The sequence below is a fragment of the Triticum aestivum genome, chromosome 5B (assembly GCF_018294505.1).
Source record: "Triticum aestivum cultivar Chinese Spring chromosome 5B, IWGSC CS RefSeq v2.1, whole genome shotgun sequence".
Classification (NCBI taxonomy): domain Eukaryota; kingdom Viridiplantae; phylum Streptophyta; class Magnoliopsida; order Poales; family Poaceae; genus Triticum; species Triticum aestivum.
Genome location: NC_057807.1, coordinates 83,448,265 through 83,463,780, shown reverse-complemented (window position 1 = coordinate 83,463,780; position 15,516 = coordinate 83,448,265). Strand labels below are relative to the sequence as shown.

The window sequence follows — 15,516 nt, the reverse complement described above, 5'->3', positions numbered from 1 at the left end:
GACGGCTCCAAGATGCTTGCCGGATTGGGGGCTGGAGTGATTCTTACATCCCCCACCGGCGATAATATTCGGCATGTACTTCAAATCATGTACACCGATTCCAACAATGCGGCCGAATACGAGGCCTTGTTGCATTGACTTCGGATGGCAATATCAATGGGTGTACATTGGCTCGAGGTGCGGGGAGACTCCAACCTCGCTATCCCCCAAGTCAACAGCGAATTCGACGCAAATGATCCAAAAATGACAGCATATCGAAATGCCGTCCTCAAAATATCCACCCGGTTCGAGGGGTTGGAGTTCCATCATGTCTCTAGAGGCAGCAATCAAGCTGCCGGCGTGCTTGCCCGGATGGGCGCTAGACGCGACTCTATCCCTCAGAACACCTTTTTGGAACGACTCTTTAAACCATCCGTGGTCTGGCAAGATAGTGGCAAGGACGCGGAGACCGATGGTCCGGAAAAGATCATCCCTCCTATTATCGAACCAGACGAAGAAACCATCGGAGGTTCAGCACTCGAAGAAACACCGTCGGCTCACGAAGTCATGGCTGTAATTGCACCATGGACTGAGCCCTTTCTCGCCTACCGTGTCGACATGGGTTACTCTGAACATGCCGCCGCATGGTTCTGCATCCGCCATGCGAGCACGCCTCGGGACGGAGCAAGAGGGGAGTGATGCCCCACGGCGTGAGCCCTTCGTCAAAAAGGGATCACACGCATACAATGCTTTATGTGAGTGTTTGAAGTTGCATTCTACTCCGATAAGAAAAGTGATGAATTTCTGCTGCCACCACACTAGTGATGCTTATGCTTTTTACTCTCATTTCAGAGAAAGTAGCATCCAAATTCGTCATCACCTCTATGTTTCTCGCTAGACTGGAAAAAGGACGTTTAGTCCTATAAACGTGGTCACTAAGTTTGACTAACTAAAAGTTAAATTAGAAGAATATGCTAAGCTGATGCCCGATTGGCTGCAGGCCGTTGATTATTCAATCGCCGGCTTCTGCCCGTTTCCTTTCGATTTCTTCGCTTGTGGCGAGTCACAGCGTTCCAATTACCAAGCACTTAACTCGCCCGACCTACCCACCAACCACCCCGCGTCTAGACTGACCAGACTGAATTGATCGATAATAAATCAGCACGCTGCACGCGGTGGGGGTCTGAGTCGGGGGAGGAAGAAGATCGAGGAGCAGCTGATTCGTTCGCACAAAGCGCCGGGATCAGATCCATCTCTCCGCGCGCGATGTCTGAGGTGGCAGCGACGGCGGGGCAGGCGTACATGAGACAGCTCTCCAAGCACCCGCTCCGCACCAAGGCCATCACCTCCGGGGTGCTGGCCGGCTGCAGCGACGCCGTCGCCCAGAAGATCTCCGGCGTCAAGAAGCTCCAGCTCAGGAGGCTCCTCCTCATAATGGTACCTAGCTTGTCACTGCTTTCTCATTTCTCTTGCTTGTTTGCAATTTGCCGATCCATACATTACATCTCTTGATCCATCCCCACCGGCCACCTACCCCGCAAAGTAGGCATACAGTGTTAGTACAACTGCCGTCTATTTGATGAATCAAGGTTAACCAACGAAGTAATCTTGTCTTGTTAATTTCCACAAATCTAATTCAGCAGCAGTACCTAACAACTAGTATTATGTTTAAGTTCAGAAAACGGCAATCCACAAAAATTACATATTGTGAGTTTTCAAATAATTGTGTAAATTTCCATAGATGTACAATATGTATTATTAGCAGCACTTGTAAACAACCATACAAAATTATGATAATTTTTTAACGGTACAAAAAGACTAATTTGTGTATGTACTAATCCTACTTTCCCTTTCATGTTTTCTCTGTACAGTATGCAAAAGGTCATATTTTTGCACAAAATCTGCAGTTTATGAGTTTATCTACTGATTTTCTAGAGTGGAAGATTATATTATCATTCTTATTTTATAGATGCGAGTGACGTGTTTTGACTTTTGAATCGGGCAGAAACTAATGGTAGATGAAGGACTTGACCTTATGCTTAATGTCTGTCTTTTTAGTTCAGTACTGCATGCACCAAAGAGCTTAAGCAATCCATTCATTCTACTCTTCTTTTGATATTATATATGCTGTCGTAATTAGTACTATCTAACTTGTATTATGACTATGTGATTGGCAAACAAACAGCTCTATGGATTTGCATACGCAGGACCATTCGGTCATTTTTTCCACAAGCTTATGGACAAGATTTTCAAGGGACAGAAGAAAGGAAAAGAAACTACAGCCAAGAAGGCATGCATGCAACTATCTTTGATCTTGGCATTTACTCATGGACCATGCATCATTTTCTCGCAGCTCAATTAATTAACTGGTATTCTTGCACTATATATGCAGGTCATAGTGGAGCAGCTAACTGTATCACCATGGAACAATATGATGTTCATGATGTACTACGGTCTGGTAGTTGAAGGTATTCTAAGTTGAATGCATATTTTATTTTCCATCAAACTCCTCTATATGTACAGATATCAAGAGAAATCTTGCTGGCAGCTCTTTTCATGTATATGTACAGATGTCATTTCATTTCTACAAAATGACTACAACTTGGTCTGTCCCTTCTTTTCCAAAATAAAAATAAAAATGCTAGTGCCAGTTCAGTTGTGAGTTCCTGGGGCTGTAGGTTACCGTTTTGAATTTTGCCGAGGAAAAAATGCATTTATTGCTATTTAGGATTGTAGGCACTTCCCTGGCCAAGTCTTGTGCATTAATCGGACTGCAAGTGTATTCATCCATTCTCTGTTGAACTTCCTTTTTTCAGCGAGTAACGGCAACATGGAAAGTAATTTTAAAAAATTTCAGGGAGGCCATTCGGGCAAGTAAAGAGCAAGGTCAAGAAGGACTTTGCAAACATCCAATTGACAGCTTGGAAGGTATCACTATCCATCACCTAGTTTGTGTCTTGCTTGTAGTGGATATTTCTAGTCTGCTTATCTTTTTTCTGCCCCTCGAAAAGCTTTAGAATACTGAATACATGAGCAATATATAACGCGTGTATATACCTTTCTGTGGCTGCATGCAGTTCTGGCCAATAGTTAGCTGGATCAATTATGAGTACATGCCACTCCAGCTCCGAGTTCTTTTCGCCAGCTCCGTTGCATCATGCTGGTATGGCCCTGATTAATCTCCTTGTTTGATTTTTCTTTTAGAAGTTTTAAATGGAAGATTATCAGTAATGCTTGATGTACTCATCCTGCCGGTTTGGATCTGCAATTACAGGGCAGTGTTTCTGAACCTGAAAGCAGCAAGATCCATTGCCGGCACTAGTAAGAATGCATAAAAGAAGGATGGAAGGAAGGGGCTAGTGCTACATTGTATTTCTAGCTAATTAAGTATCCACTAGTGATTTTCTCAGTTCATTTTTATCACTCAGTTTGTATTTATGTTTCTATTTGAACCCCTCGAGCATCGAGAACCTAGAGTGAATGTTTCAACTAAGTATGTGAGTATGTCAATGTGAAGAGTCCCTTTCTTGCCACTGGGAAAAAAACCTACAAAGCAAAAATTATCCTCTAGAAGGTACCATGTTTGTTTTTCCTTTGGGAGGAAAATAGGGACTTTACTGGGATCTGACGCGTGGAAATAAATGAACATGCTCTGAGGTTTGTAGAATCTAAATGGGTGTCTAGGGCACATCTAGATGGGCTTTAGTTATTGCACATCTAAGTGAGTGAATCAAACATAAAGAGGAAAAAAAAGAAAAGGAAAATATCCACACAAATCTCGACGTAAGATCAATGACATAGGACTTAGATGTGCAATACTTATGTCACATCTAGATGTGCTTTAGCAAAACTGAATCTAAATATAGAAAGCAGAAGTGAACCTCATGTCTCGTGAAATCCTAAGCGAAATTGCACAGAATGTTGTCTGGATGCTCCAAGTAATCTTTGATGCAACAAACTTCTTAACTAGGTAGAGATGCCAGAAGGTGATAGATAAATGGGCCCTGCTAGGTGCCGACTGACCGGCGCAGCATCTGACCGACCGCCTCCCGGGCCGTAGGATCCCACGCGCATGTAAGTCCACGATCTTCTCTAGCGTTGATTTGGTTGTCTTCTCTCGTCCAATACCACCCCGCAACAGGGGGACCCACACCCTTGCCTCCCGCCCATAGCTTCGTTCCACTCGCAGCAATATCACTAGCCCCCTTCGCTCTTCTGCACACACGCTCGCATCAACCGTGCCCCTAGCAGCCCTGCCGCCTCGGGCTCGTAGCGTTGTCGTTGTAGCTTGCAGCACCGCCATCCGCACTACCATGGCTTGCCGCATACGTGCTCTGTCAGGGCCCAACCCTAGCCCATACTTGCGCGTGGGCTTGCCTGTGCACATCACATGGGCCTGGCCCGGCTAGGAATCCTCTGGCCGCTGCAGCTACAAGTATGTGGGCAGAAGCAACGACCAACTCATCCGCGAAGGATCACGAACCCGGCGGGGGCGGCTCTCTTCTTCTTCCTCTCGCTTCCCTCTTCCTGTATCCCATTTCGTGCTTGTAACCAGGGCTAGCTATTGTAATTCGGGCTTGTAATCGAGAGAGACATCTAGTTCCCTAACATCTGGTATACAGAGCCAGGCCACCACCCTTCCACCCCTCAATTTTCCCCAATTTTTTTTGTCCACACCCGATTCCTCCGTTCCACCGGCGACGATGCCATGCCCGCCGTCAAACCACCTGAGTGGGATGCCATGTCTGCCAAGGAGCAGTTGTTGTGGTATCTCGAGAGGTTATGTGCTCAGGCAGACGAGATGAGCTCAGCGTTGGGTATTGCACGAGTGGGTGACCCTCCCGTGGTCACCTCGCTTGGTGATCCGGCGGCCTCAACCACGACGGATGCCTCACCTGCGCCCATCCCCGGCGTCTCCTCCTCCACCACCAAGTCCACGGAGGTCCTCGAGGTCATCTGTGATGCGTCCACTGCCTACATTGTCAGGGCGCCCATCAACTGTTCGATGGATGGCTCGACCCAAGTCTCTACCGTCGTCAGCCTCAACGAGATCCAGGACGCCACCACCACCGTCCACCCTGAGCCCATGGTCGATCTCATCCACCAGGAGGTTGCCGCCGAGATCGTCACCCTGGTGCCAACCACCAACAACGTCAGCCCCAAGACCAGCGTGCAGGAGCGGGACGACTCGCCACTACCCTCCATCCAGTGGATCACGGCACGGAACGGCGGCGGCTCCTCTCTCTTCCACTTCATCTCATTCGTGTATCCAGATTCTTGTAATAGCTACTGTGATTGAGCCCTCTGTGAGACTACTACTAGTTCGCGGAGGAATCGGCTAGGAATCCTCTGGCCGCTGCAGCTACAAGTATGTGGGCAGAAGCAACGACCAACTCATCCGCGAAGGATCACGAACCCGGCGGCGGCGGCTCTCTTCTTCTTCCTCTCGCTTTCCTCTTCCTGTATCCCATTTCGTGCTTGTAACCAGGGCTAGCTACTGTAATTCGGGCTTGTAATCGAGAGAGACGTCTAGTTCCCTAACATGCTCCCTCTTATGGGGTCACAGCCTCGCCACTATTGTTGAAGCACACACCGCCCCTGGTCCTTGTATACACCATCGTGAGTTGCAGCTCCCGGGTGCTAGTGCTTGTAGCCTTAACGCGGCAGACATGGCTTCTTGCATTAAACACCGTTGTTGATCCTAGCATACACCGTCGCCGGTCCCAGCGCATGACGCTGCTAGTTGCAACTTCGTGTGCTTGCACCCTCACCGGCGACGCTGCTAGTTGCAATTTGCAGCCTTAACGCGATAGACATGGCTTCTTGCAGCAAACACCGTTGTTGGTCCTAGCATACACTGTCGCCGGTCCCAGCGCACGACGCTGCTAGTTGCAACTTCGCGTGCTTGCAGCCTCACCGGCGATGAAATTGTAGCATCACCGACAACGGGTCACAGCTCTGGTGCACATGGTTGTAGCGTCGCCGACAACGGGTCACAATTCCATCATACATGGTTGTAGCATCGCCGACGATGAGTCGTAGCTCCGGCATACGTGGTTGTGGCATTCACCGAAACAGATGCCGGTTGCAGCTCCAACGTGCACGATTGTAACATCGCCACATGCATCCTTAAGGTGCCGATGCCGTCGCAACACTTTGTGTAGCTGCACGCTGAAGGTGTCCTTATAGCCTGCTTACATCGTCTTATTATGTTTGCTCTTAATAAATAAATATAAATAGGATAATCCTTTTTTCAAAAAATATAAATAAATAAATAAATAGACATGTCGTGTTCGACAGGTTTACCAAATACAGTACTATTTTCTTTTGATCTGAGGTTGATCAAATATTGTTTTTTCTTGAGACAATGACCAAATATTGGTTGTACTCGGTATCCAAAAACAACAGAATTGGGCTCATCGCGCACGTTTGCAGTATGCCGAACGATACGTTGATCTTAAACTGAACCTAAACAAATATCGGATTTTCTTTTCGAGTTGCTAAGAGTCTTCCCGAGCGCGACTACTCCTAGCCGCCGCCGCCCCTCCGCCGCGTTGCGTCTAGCAGGCCGAATCCTCCGCTGCGCCAACGCCGGTACAGGATCCCAGCAGCCCTCCGTCGAGCAGCCGCTCCCACCAACAGCATCTTCCTCCCATCAACGCCTCCGATCGGAGCTACGCCGGCGACCAGTCCATAGGCAGGTAGCCACCGCTCCTTCGTCCTTCCTCACCCCTCCTTCCTCTTGCATCCTCTGTTTGTTTTTCCTGATTTTTTTTTATCTTATGAGCACTTGCTGTAGATTTCATATTGTGAGAATATAATGATGATTATTTATTGATGAGTGCTTGCTGCAAGATTTTTCCGGTGCATATGCAAGTTTACATGTGAAAGGATTTTGCTTGATAGGTGTTTGTGATAATGCCAGTAGGGGCAAATGTTTACAAATTGTAGTTTGATTTTTTTTTTTCGGATGAGCAAATGTTTTGGTTTAAACATGTTAAGGCATTTCTAACCGATCCCTTGTATATAACGGAGGATCCGGCGGAGTAAACCCTTAGTGAAGTATTTTTACTCCACTAAGTTTTGGCCGGACCTAGCAGATCCCCTATATATCGGAGTAAAACTTACAATTGACTATGCATTTTGTCGAACACTTGGTATGCATTTTGTCAACCACTTGGTGGGCAGAGTTGATATCAGAAACAACAGCTCGTCGGCCACAGAAACGACAGCTCGTCGGCGGACATAAACAAAATCGGGACAATTGCATATACAGCTCGTCGGTGGTGCAGGGGGGCGAGCAGGGGTGCGACGAGGCCGCGCGTCCGTGCACAAACGGAGGCAAGGGCCAGGGCTGCTCACCTCCTTCCCTTGATCAAGGGCTCCAGGCTCTGGCTCAGCACCTTCAACACTGCCGAGATGGTGGCGCACGCGCACGACGCCGCCGTGCTCGCTCTCTCCGGCCACACCGCCTGCCTCAACTTCGCCGACCCCACCTGGCGGATGCTGCCCGTGCTCGCGGCCGGCTCCTTCAGCTTCGACAGCGCGCGGGAGATCAAGGCCACCGTCGTGGCGCTCCAGAAGCAGCAGGCTCCGGTCGCCGTGGCTGTCCTTGCGCTCCAGCAGAAGCAGGTTCTGGTCGCCGTCGCCGTCGTGGCGCTCCAGCGGCTGTAGGTTCTGGTCGCCGTGGCCGTCGTGGCGCTCCAGCGGCTGCAGGTTCTGGTCGCCGTGGCCGTCGTGGCGCTCCAGCAGCAGGAGATTCCGGTCACCATCGCCGTCGTGGCGCTCCAGAAGCAGCAGGTTCCGGTCGCCGCCGCCGTCGTTGCGCTCCAGCAGAAGCAGGTTCCGGTCGCCGTGGCCGTCGTGGCGCTCCAGCAGCTGCAGGTTCCGGTCACCGTGGCCATCGTGGCGCTCCAGCAGCAGCAGATTATTCTTCTAGTCGCGTGACTGGCGCCGGAGTTTTACATGTCTTCCGGTGACCTGTTAGAGCTCGACGAGGAGCAGTGGTTTGGCGGCATAGTCGCAGGGTCGTACTACGCGAGCTTGGCACAGGGTACGCTTGCTGCAGCGCAGCAGCGGCGTGCAGGAGCAGCAGGGAGGAGGCGAGAGGGAGCTGAAATTTATCCTTCAGCCCGTCTCGGTGGAGTATATTTACTCCTTTGGTGCGGGTCGGAGTAAATTTTATCCTCTCTTATGCGTTTTAGGGGATCGGCTAGGTGCGGCATAAGAGCATCTCCAATAGCTTGTCTATATGGATGTCTATACTCGTTTTCCACGACGCGAGTCTAAAACAGGCGTCCAACAGCTTGTCTATATGGTTGTCCAAATATACACATCCTCTAAATCGACCTCGACAATGTCCACGCCTGGACAATGTGAAGGCATTGTCTAAACTCAGCTGTAGTTATGATTTCTTCCTCTCCCCAGCAACGGCCCACCTGTCATGGTCCCTGTATATAGATGTTCTGATGCAAAACTGGATGTGTATATGAGGGAATCTTTTTAGACCATTGTCTATATGAATATATAGACATCCAAATATACACATGCTACTGGAGATGCTCTAAGGGAGTAAAATCCAATTTATCTTTCACTAACGCCGGATAGGGGATCGGTTAGAAATGCCCTTAGCAGTGAAACATGCAATGACTGAAGTTATATGAAAAGGAAAAGATTAAGTTGTTTTATCTGCGCTGTCTTGATCTGAAATCAAAGTTTAGCAGTAACATGCAATTATAGAGAGCAGGAGCTTTGTCTTGGTTATACTGGCCGAAATTGGTTAACACATTAGTACTAGTGGTTTTGTTGGCATAATAGATGTCCCAAACCTTGTTTTTGATTGGGAATATAGTGGTACTGTTACGTTGTGTCGTTGATTTTAACAGTCAAACCTAAAATATTACTACCTTTCTAACTGAATATAAGACGTTTTTGCAGTTCAATTTGAAGTGACTGTTTCTCCTTTTCCATTGCTAGCTGATTGATCTTCAGGTTCCACCTTTCGTGTTATGCCATGATAAATGTACAACTAACTAATGATTTGAGTTGGATGATTCATGTTTGTATGTTTTATGTCAAATTCATGTTTGTATGTTCCTAATTCAATTCATGTGTGTAGTATATGTCATATGACAGCAGTGCATAAAGTCAGATTTCACCCAAGTGCTAGACCCTTTGCTATGATTCTCTCCAGGAACAGGAGGGAGGTGTCTTGTGGTGATGGCCAATAGCAAGTATGAGTATGTGAAGAGGGAGTTCGAATTCCACCGCCACCTCCCGGCCTCCAACTGGATCGTCGTCCGCATCGATGGCTGCCATTTCCACCGGTATAATTCATCTCTTCCTCCTAAATGGGTAATATGGAAATACTCAATGTTTCCACAGCCATGTTGAGTGATTGCTGCTTTCTAATATCGGATAGTCTCTAACCGTTAACATTCTGCTCACTTCCTAGCTTTACACTGACATGGTTACTACTGGTTAAGCAACTGCATCAACCATCCTAGCTATTAGGCTACCTTGTGTACCAGTGTCTTTTTGTGAGGATTAACAACATGCAAAGAAAGTTTCACTATGCAAATATGAGGATAACTTGATGCTCCAAATTATACAAATCATTAAGTTTGGATTGGTGGTCGTTCATCCACCATAACACCAGAACCGTCGGATCTAAAGCGGTTTGTTGGATTGGAAGTGCGCGAATAGGCTGTCGCAGCGTCCATACACGTCGTCATGCTTGGCCCCTTGCGTTGTGGAGGAGCACTCTGCCGTGCTACATCTCCATTTTTTTCCTTGGTCGGCGCCTCACCATGGGGGCACAAAAGCTTCCTGTGTGGTGCTGACCACGGTAGTTACTCCCTGTAGGGAACCGCACGGGAGACAGAAATTGAAGGTTCCTTATCCTTCGCGGTTTTGCAGTTTAGCTCATATCACGAACTATATAAATTTATCTGTTGTCCCGTTGCAACACACGTGTATTTAGCTATAGTTTATATTTGTTCTTTCCAGTGTCCACTAATTTCATTTTTATTTTTGTTAGATTCTCGGAGTTGCATGCCTTTGAGAAACCAAATGATGAGAGAGCCTTACGATTGATGAACGCATGTGCCACTTCTATGCTCGAGGAATTCCCTGACATAGTGTTTGCTTATGGTGTTAGTGATGAGTACAGGTATAACATCTTCTTATCAAAGTTAAATTATGAAATTGTTTGCAGATTTTTCATAAAAAAGATTATATGCAAATGGTTTTGAATTGCACGGGCTCCATTCTTACTTTTTGAGAGCATTTTGTTCATTCTTTGGATATAATCTCTGCTTCTTATATTTCTGTTTGTTTTGCAGTTTTGTTTTCAGAGAGAAAACTGAATTCTATAAAAGGCGGGAAAGGCACGTTATTTATCTGTTCACTTCTTCACTTGGTATTTTAGGATATTGCCATACCCAAATCTATTTGCACAATTTAATTATAAAATCTCATCATGCTATTGACCTCTCTACAAATGTATGCAGCAAAATTATCTCTGTATGTGTTTCTCACTTCACATCTGTGTACGATATGAAGTGGAAAGATTTCTTTCCTAATAATGATTTGAAGGAGCCTCCATATTTTGATGGGCGAGTTGTATGCTATCCAAATATAAATACTATTCGTGATTATTTGACATGGAGACAAGTGGACTGTAAGCTTCTTGAACCAAAATCGACTTTTCTGTAATATAATAATAAGATACTTATATAGTGTAATTATGTGTGTTGATGTCCTTGACAATAAAATCATATTATGTATGTTATTTACCCTTTAAAAGAAATTATACATATTCATCAACATTAACTAATATAATAAATATAGTTTTTTATGCGTCACGTCAATGAGATTTCTGTGTCTGGTTCCTTGGCTACTTACTTTTCTATTTGATTTAATGGATGAAGATTAACATATTTAATTTTGTGTTTTTTTCAGGTCATATAAATAATCAGTACAATACATGCTTCTGGGCGTTGGTGAAGTCCGGAAAAACTGAAAAAGAGGCACATCAAGCATTGAAGGTCATCTAAATTATCTAGGGCTATACTTGTCTTTTGTGGCATTGGTATGAATCATTTTTTGTTTTTTCGTGAACCGTCTATTTTCTTTTAGGGAACATTTTCTAAGGACAAGAACAAGTTGCTTTTGCAACAGTTTCAAGTCAACTATAATGATGAACCGGCTATGTTTCGGAAAGGATCCAGTGTTTATCGAGATAAGGTAATGCTATCAAGCATTCATAAGTTCATCATTATTTATGTCCCTGCTCAGTCTCAGTGAGGTATTTAGTATTTACATATTTTTCTCATACAATTATTGTTTGCATGGTGTATACCAGTGACCATGAAAGGTTTTGCTTACTGCATTTCATTTTGTGGACATATTTTTTCTCAACATTTAGTTAAGTTCAACTAACCCAGTTAGGTTCACTTCGCATACTGAAAAAGTCATACATATTACTGTAGGTCAAAACAGATGACTGTGGGAATCCCATAAAAAGAACCCGTGAGGCAATTACAGTGTCAAATTTTGATCTCATAGGTCCTGAGTTTTGGGAAAACCATCAATACATTCTTGGAGAAGGTTAGTTGAATCATTCTAGTTTTAGGTATGCTTCCAGTCCAACTCTTATCAACTTTGGATATATACAGCATCAGACTACCTGTGTCTTGGGGGGAAAGAAAAATATGGATATGAGTATGTGAAGAAGTTTGACAACATCCATAGGCTTCCATATTCTAATTGGACCATTGTTCGTATTAGCGCCTGCCAATTTGATCAGTGAGGACTTCTATGGTCTCTTATTTATTTAAACACATGTGACAATACCATTTAGATAATTATATCATCTTATCAAGATGGAGAATTATTTTTTCCCCCAGATTCTCACTGGTCCATTCATTTGACAAGCCAAATGATGAGACTGCTTTAAGATTGATGAACGCCTGTGCTTCATTGATGATGGAGCAATTTCCTGATATTATCTTTGGCTATGGTTTTGACAATGAGTACAGGTATGATCTACCCCTTGAGAATAGCTGTGTTTGCATGGAGAAGACTACAAAAAAGACAGATAAAAACAAAATATGTGTTTCCGCATGGCACAGTTTTGCCTCTTTTCATCAGTAATAGTAATTTGAATTGAATATATTGGCAATATAAGGGATCATGTTGAAGTTGTAAGTGAAGCGGCCAGCGAAGCTTAAATGCGGCACTCTTCAGTTCTTACAGGCTGTCTTATGTTTGTTACAAATGTTTATTTTTAATGATTTGTTATTGTCGCAGCTTTGTGTTCCAGGAGAAGACTGAATTGTATCAGAGAGATGAGAGGTAGTTACTTGGTTTATGAATTCCTACAGTACATGCTGGTCAAGCCTTTGATAAAATATGCAACTTGTTTTGCAGATTAATCATTTCTTCATGTTCATCATGTTTCACTTCCTTTTACATGATGAAGTGGAAAGAATATTTCCCCAGTAAAGAGCTAGTGCAGCCACCACACTTCCAAGTAGAAGTTTCCTGTTACCCAGAACCAAGGATCGTTTGTGATTATTTGTCCCGGAGGCAATCAGAATGTGAGCTATTCCTCCCTCCTAAAGACCATATCCTTAACTAATTGGAAATATTTATGAAGTTGTCGATGGTGGTACAGTATGTAATATCTGAATTCATCTGCAGCAGTATGGAACTATGGATGCATTAAATTTGGTGCTTATATAACATATATGCTGTGTTATCATTTCATGTATCTTGTTTTTTGAAGATATCCTGGTGCAAGGGGTTTGACTCTTGTCATAGTTAGAACAAATCATAAGAAGAAAATGAGCTGACTCATTCTACATGCTAATTCACAGGTCACAACAGAAATCAATACACTACATGCTTTTGGATGTTGGTGAAATCTGGAGAAGGCGAAAACAAAGCTAAGGAGATACTGAAGGTCTTCTTTCTTTCATCATTTAGGAGTAGTTTTTTTTTTTACTTATTCCAGTTAATTCTTTAGTAACTCTAGTATTATTCTGTGAAGGACACATTACCAAAGGACAAGAATGAGTTACTTTTTCAGCGATTTCAAATGAACTACAACAATGAACCGGCTATGTTTCGAAAGGGTTCGTGTGCTTACCATCAAAAGGTATTTGGTCCGAATCATGTTCAACAATAATGTTGTTTGTGCTGCCAGAAAGTGGCAATTTAGATGCTTACAATTTAAAATCCCCGAAAGGATCAAAGTAACTTTACAGTAATTATATAACTGAAATATGCTCTCGCGTTCGCACCTCAATCCCATGTCGCCCACGGAAGAAGTGCATCCGAGAGCAGACGTCTTTAATTTGTTTATTTTCGCATTGGGTTAGAAGGTGATTCTCACGGTGTTAACGACTTAGAGTGCAAATGGGTGCGATTTTTTGTCCAAAAGGACCACCTATCAAGTTGAATTGTCAAAAAAGACTACCTCTGAAACACATTGACAAAAAAGACCACCTGCAGCGTGGCGGCAGGTGCGCCAGCCGACACGTGGCGCCTGCCGCCACAGACGCCGGCGGCAGCCCCTGCCCCCACGGGCGCAGGCGGCAGCCCGGGCTTAACCGGTTTTCTCGCGTCAACTCCAACGGAACGGACCGCCACGCAGCAAGGCTGCAGCTACTGCTGCTGCGTGGGCGCCGAGACAGACCAGGTGGGCCATGCCGCCACTGCCAAAGGCGGCAGCTAGTGCGTACTGTAGCTAGTCCCTGCGGTAAATGGATAGAGCTATTTTCTTCCGGCCCGCCTTGCGGTAAATGGATATACCAACTTGGAGAAACTAGCACTTGGGTAAATGGATAGAGCTATTTTCTTCCAGCCGGCCGTTCGTATGACTCGAGTCAATCCGCCGTACGTACGCGGCTACACTGAACAATAGCCCAGTTCGTCAAAAAAGAAAAAAAATAGCCCAGCCCGACGGTATCTCTGCCCTGCGCTTGCGCTAGTGGCGCCGATTAAACAAAGTGGCATGACCACCGCGCACAGGGCGCCGCTGCCACGCAACGGATGCCGCCTCGGGCCGTGGCGGCAGGGCCCATCTAGCCTGTCGCGGTGCGTGCAGCCTCAGTAGCTGCCCGCCTTGCTGCGTGGCGGCATGGCTCACCGCTCCGGTCCGTCCCGTTGCAGCTGGACTCGCGGACGGCAAAACCTGTTAAGCCTAGGCTGCCGCCTGCGCCCGTGGCGGCGGGTGCTGCCGCCGGCGTCTGTGGCGGCAGCTGCCACGTGTCGGCTGGCGCACCTGCCGCCACGCTGCAGCTGGTCCTTTTTGTCAATCTGTTTTAAAGGTGGTCTTTTTTGACAATTCAACTATGGAGGTGGTCTTTTTGGACAAAAATTCAATGGGTGCAGGTGGAAGCCAGTGAAGATGAGCGGTGGGATGTGGCGGTGGCCCACGTAGACACGGGGCCACACTTTTGGGCAAAGCATTCTTATGTTTTCGACAGAAGATGATCCTTATGTATTCTTAGTAGGTTGATTTGCTTAGTGTGTGCCAGATTATCCTCCTCGTTTCTCTGATGCGTATATGGTTGCATTCTTTGCAAGGCCCCGCTTGGAATGGGTGTACATTTCTACACAAGTATTTATTTGACAGATGTAAATTACCAGTCACAGTTTGTTTTTTCGCCTGGAAACGAAACGACCGGTCCAGGCGTGTATCGTAAACCAGCTGAGGCTGCGCTTGGATTCGTTGTAATCAAATACGAAGGTGTTTATTTTACACCTGTATTTTACCGGCAGCTGGCCGCGCTTGGAATAGCGTTTTCCAGCCGGTTACACTTGTAAAATACAGCCCCGTAAACAAAACCGGTGGACAAGACGACCTGGCGCTTGGAACGTCGTATCACGATGGTAATTATTACGCCTGTTTCCTCAAATACACCGGTAATGGGCTGGTATATGATACATGCCTCAGCGCATCGGATTTACAAATACAACCCGTGTCATGTATTTCTTTGGGAACCAGTAATATGCAAGTGTAGAAGTTTACGGGTGTGGGAAATATCCGGCAATCCAATCGGGACTAGCAATTCTCGGCGGAAGACAAAACAACGAGTTGAGGTCCATATCTTTTACAGGTGTATTGGAAAAGAAAACGACAACCAAACAGGGCCGAATATAACCGGAAACGAGAATCCAAGCGGGGCCTAAAGAATTTCTCAAAGCGAGTATCCTGCTTGAAAGACAAAGAGATTCTAGACCGGAAAAAGCAAAGGTGCATCATGCATGGGAGTTGGATATTGCAAGAAATAGTGGACAGTGGATCCCAGTGATTGAATTTCCCATGCTTGGAGACGGCCGCTTGTAGGATGAGGAGCGAGCTAGTGGACAGCGACGGCGCTTCACTGTAGGAGAAGCGAGCTAGTGGCCGCCGGCGGCGCCTAGATCCGGTCATGGTTACCGTCGGCGGCAGTTTCTCCTATCGTGGAGCGGTCGGCGTCGCCTCACCGCTTTCTTTGTCACATACACCAGCACGGTCGACGCCTC

At 45.9% G+C, this 15,516-nt stretch overlaps 3 protein-coding genes and 1 pseudogene across 5 annotated transcripts; all 4 read left to right on the top strand.

Moving 5' to 3' along the window:
• Positions 1 to 1,088: 1,088 nt before the first annotated feature.
• On the top strand, positions 1,089 to 3,489 carry LOC123110531 (peroxisomal membrane protein PMP22). Its single transcript, XM_044531072.1, has 6 exons — positions 1,089 to 1,416; positions 2,165 to 2,269; positions 2,372 to 2,447; positions 2,837 to 2,907; positions 3,057 to 3,142; positions 3,254 to 3,489. The coding sequence occupies exons 1-6, from the start codon at positions 1,246 to 1,248 to the stop codon at positions 3,312 to 3,314; spliced, it is 570 nt and encodes a 189-aa protein (XP_044387007.1). The 5' UTR covers positions 1,089 to 1,245; the 3' UTR covers positions 3,315 to 3,489.
• A 2,967-nt stretch (positions 3,490 to 6,456) lies between these two features.
• LOC123110529 (tRNA(His) guanylyltransferase 2) lies at positions 6,457 to 14,743 on the top strand. Of its 3 annotated transcripts, none has more exons than XM_044531068.1 (15): positions 6,457 to 6,680; positions 9,173 to 9,305; positions 10,019 to 10,150; positions 10,323 to 10,367; positions 10,491 to 10,660; positions 10,942 to 11,027; positions 11,119 to 11,226; positions 11,472 to 11,589; positions 11,658 to 11,787; positions 11,889 to 12,020; positions 12,292 to 12,336; positions 12,412 to 12,581; positions 12,861 to 12,946; positions 13,034 to 13,141; positions 14,380 to 14,743. In XM_044531068.1, the coding sequence occupies exons 2-15, from the start codon at positions 9,199 to 9,201 to the stop codon at positions 14,479 to 14,481; spliced, it is 1,539 nt and encodes a 512-aa protein (XP_044387003.1). In that variant the 5' UTR covers positions 6,457 to 6,680; positions 9,173 to 9,198; the 3' UTR covers positions 14,482 to 14,743. The 3 variants fall into 3 exon arrangements, with proteins under 3 accessions (XP_044387003.1, XP_044387005.1, XP_044387004.1); XM_044531070.1 differs by having other exon boundaries at positions 14,346 to 14,743; XM_044531069.1 differs by having other exon boundaries at positions 9,149 to 9,305.
• Positions 7,399 to 7,653, top strand: LOC123110530 (dehydration-responsive element-binding protein 1B-like). Its single transcript, XM_044531071.1, has one exon. The coding sequence runs from the start codon at positions 7,399 to 7,401 to the stop codon at positions 7,651 to 7,653; it is 255 nt and encodes an 84-aa protein (XP_044387006.1).
• Positions 7,654 to 8,157, top strand: LOC123114665 (uncharacterized; annotated as a pseudogene).
• Positions 14,744 to 15,516: the final 773 nt, after the last annotated feature.

Excerpts from the sequence above, each read along its gene's own strand:
- LOC123110531 (XM_044531072.1), top strand. The coding sequence starts at position 1,246 with ATGTCTGAGGTGGCAGCGACGGCGGGGCAGGCGTACATGAGACAGCTC. Across the intron at positions 1,417-2,164 it reads GGAGGCTCCTCCTCATAATG|CTCTATGGATTTGCATACGC; the intron begins GTACCTAGCTTG and ends GCAAACAAACAG. Across the intron at positions 2,270-2,371 it reads AAGAAACTACAGCCAAGAAG|GTCATAGTGGAGCAGCTAAC; the intron begins GCATGCATGCAA and ends CTATATATGCAG.
- LOC123110530 (XM_044531071.1), top strand. The coding sequence starts at position 7,399 with ATGGTGGCGCACGCGCACGACGCCGCCGTGCTCGCTCTCTCCGGCCAC.
- LOC123110529 (XM_044531068.1), top strand. The coding sequence starts at position 9,199 with ATGGCCAATAGCAAGTATGAGTATGTGAAGAGGGAGTTCGAATTCCAC. Across the intron at positions 10,368-10,490 it reads TTCTATAAAAGGCGGGAAAG|CAAAATTATCTCTGTATGTG; the intron begins GCACGTTATTTA and ends AAATGTATGCAG. Across the intron at positions 12,337-12,411 it reads TTGTATCAGAGAGATGAGAG|ATTAATCATTTCTTCATGTT; the intron begins GTAGTTACTTGG and ends CTTGTTTTGCAG.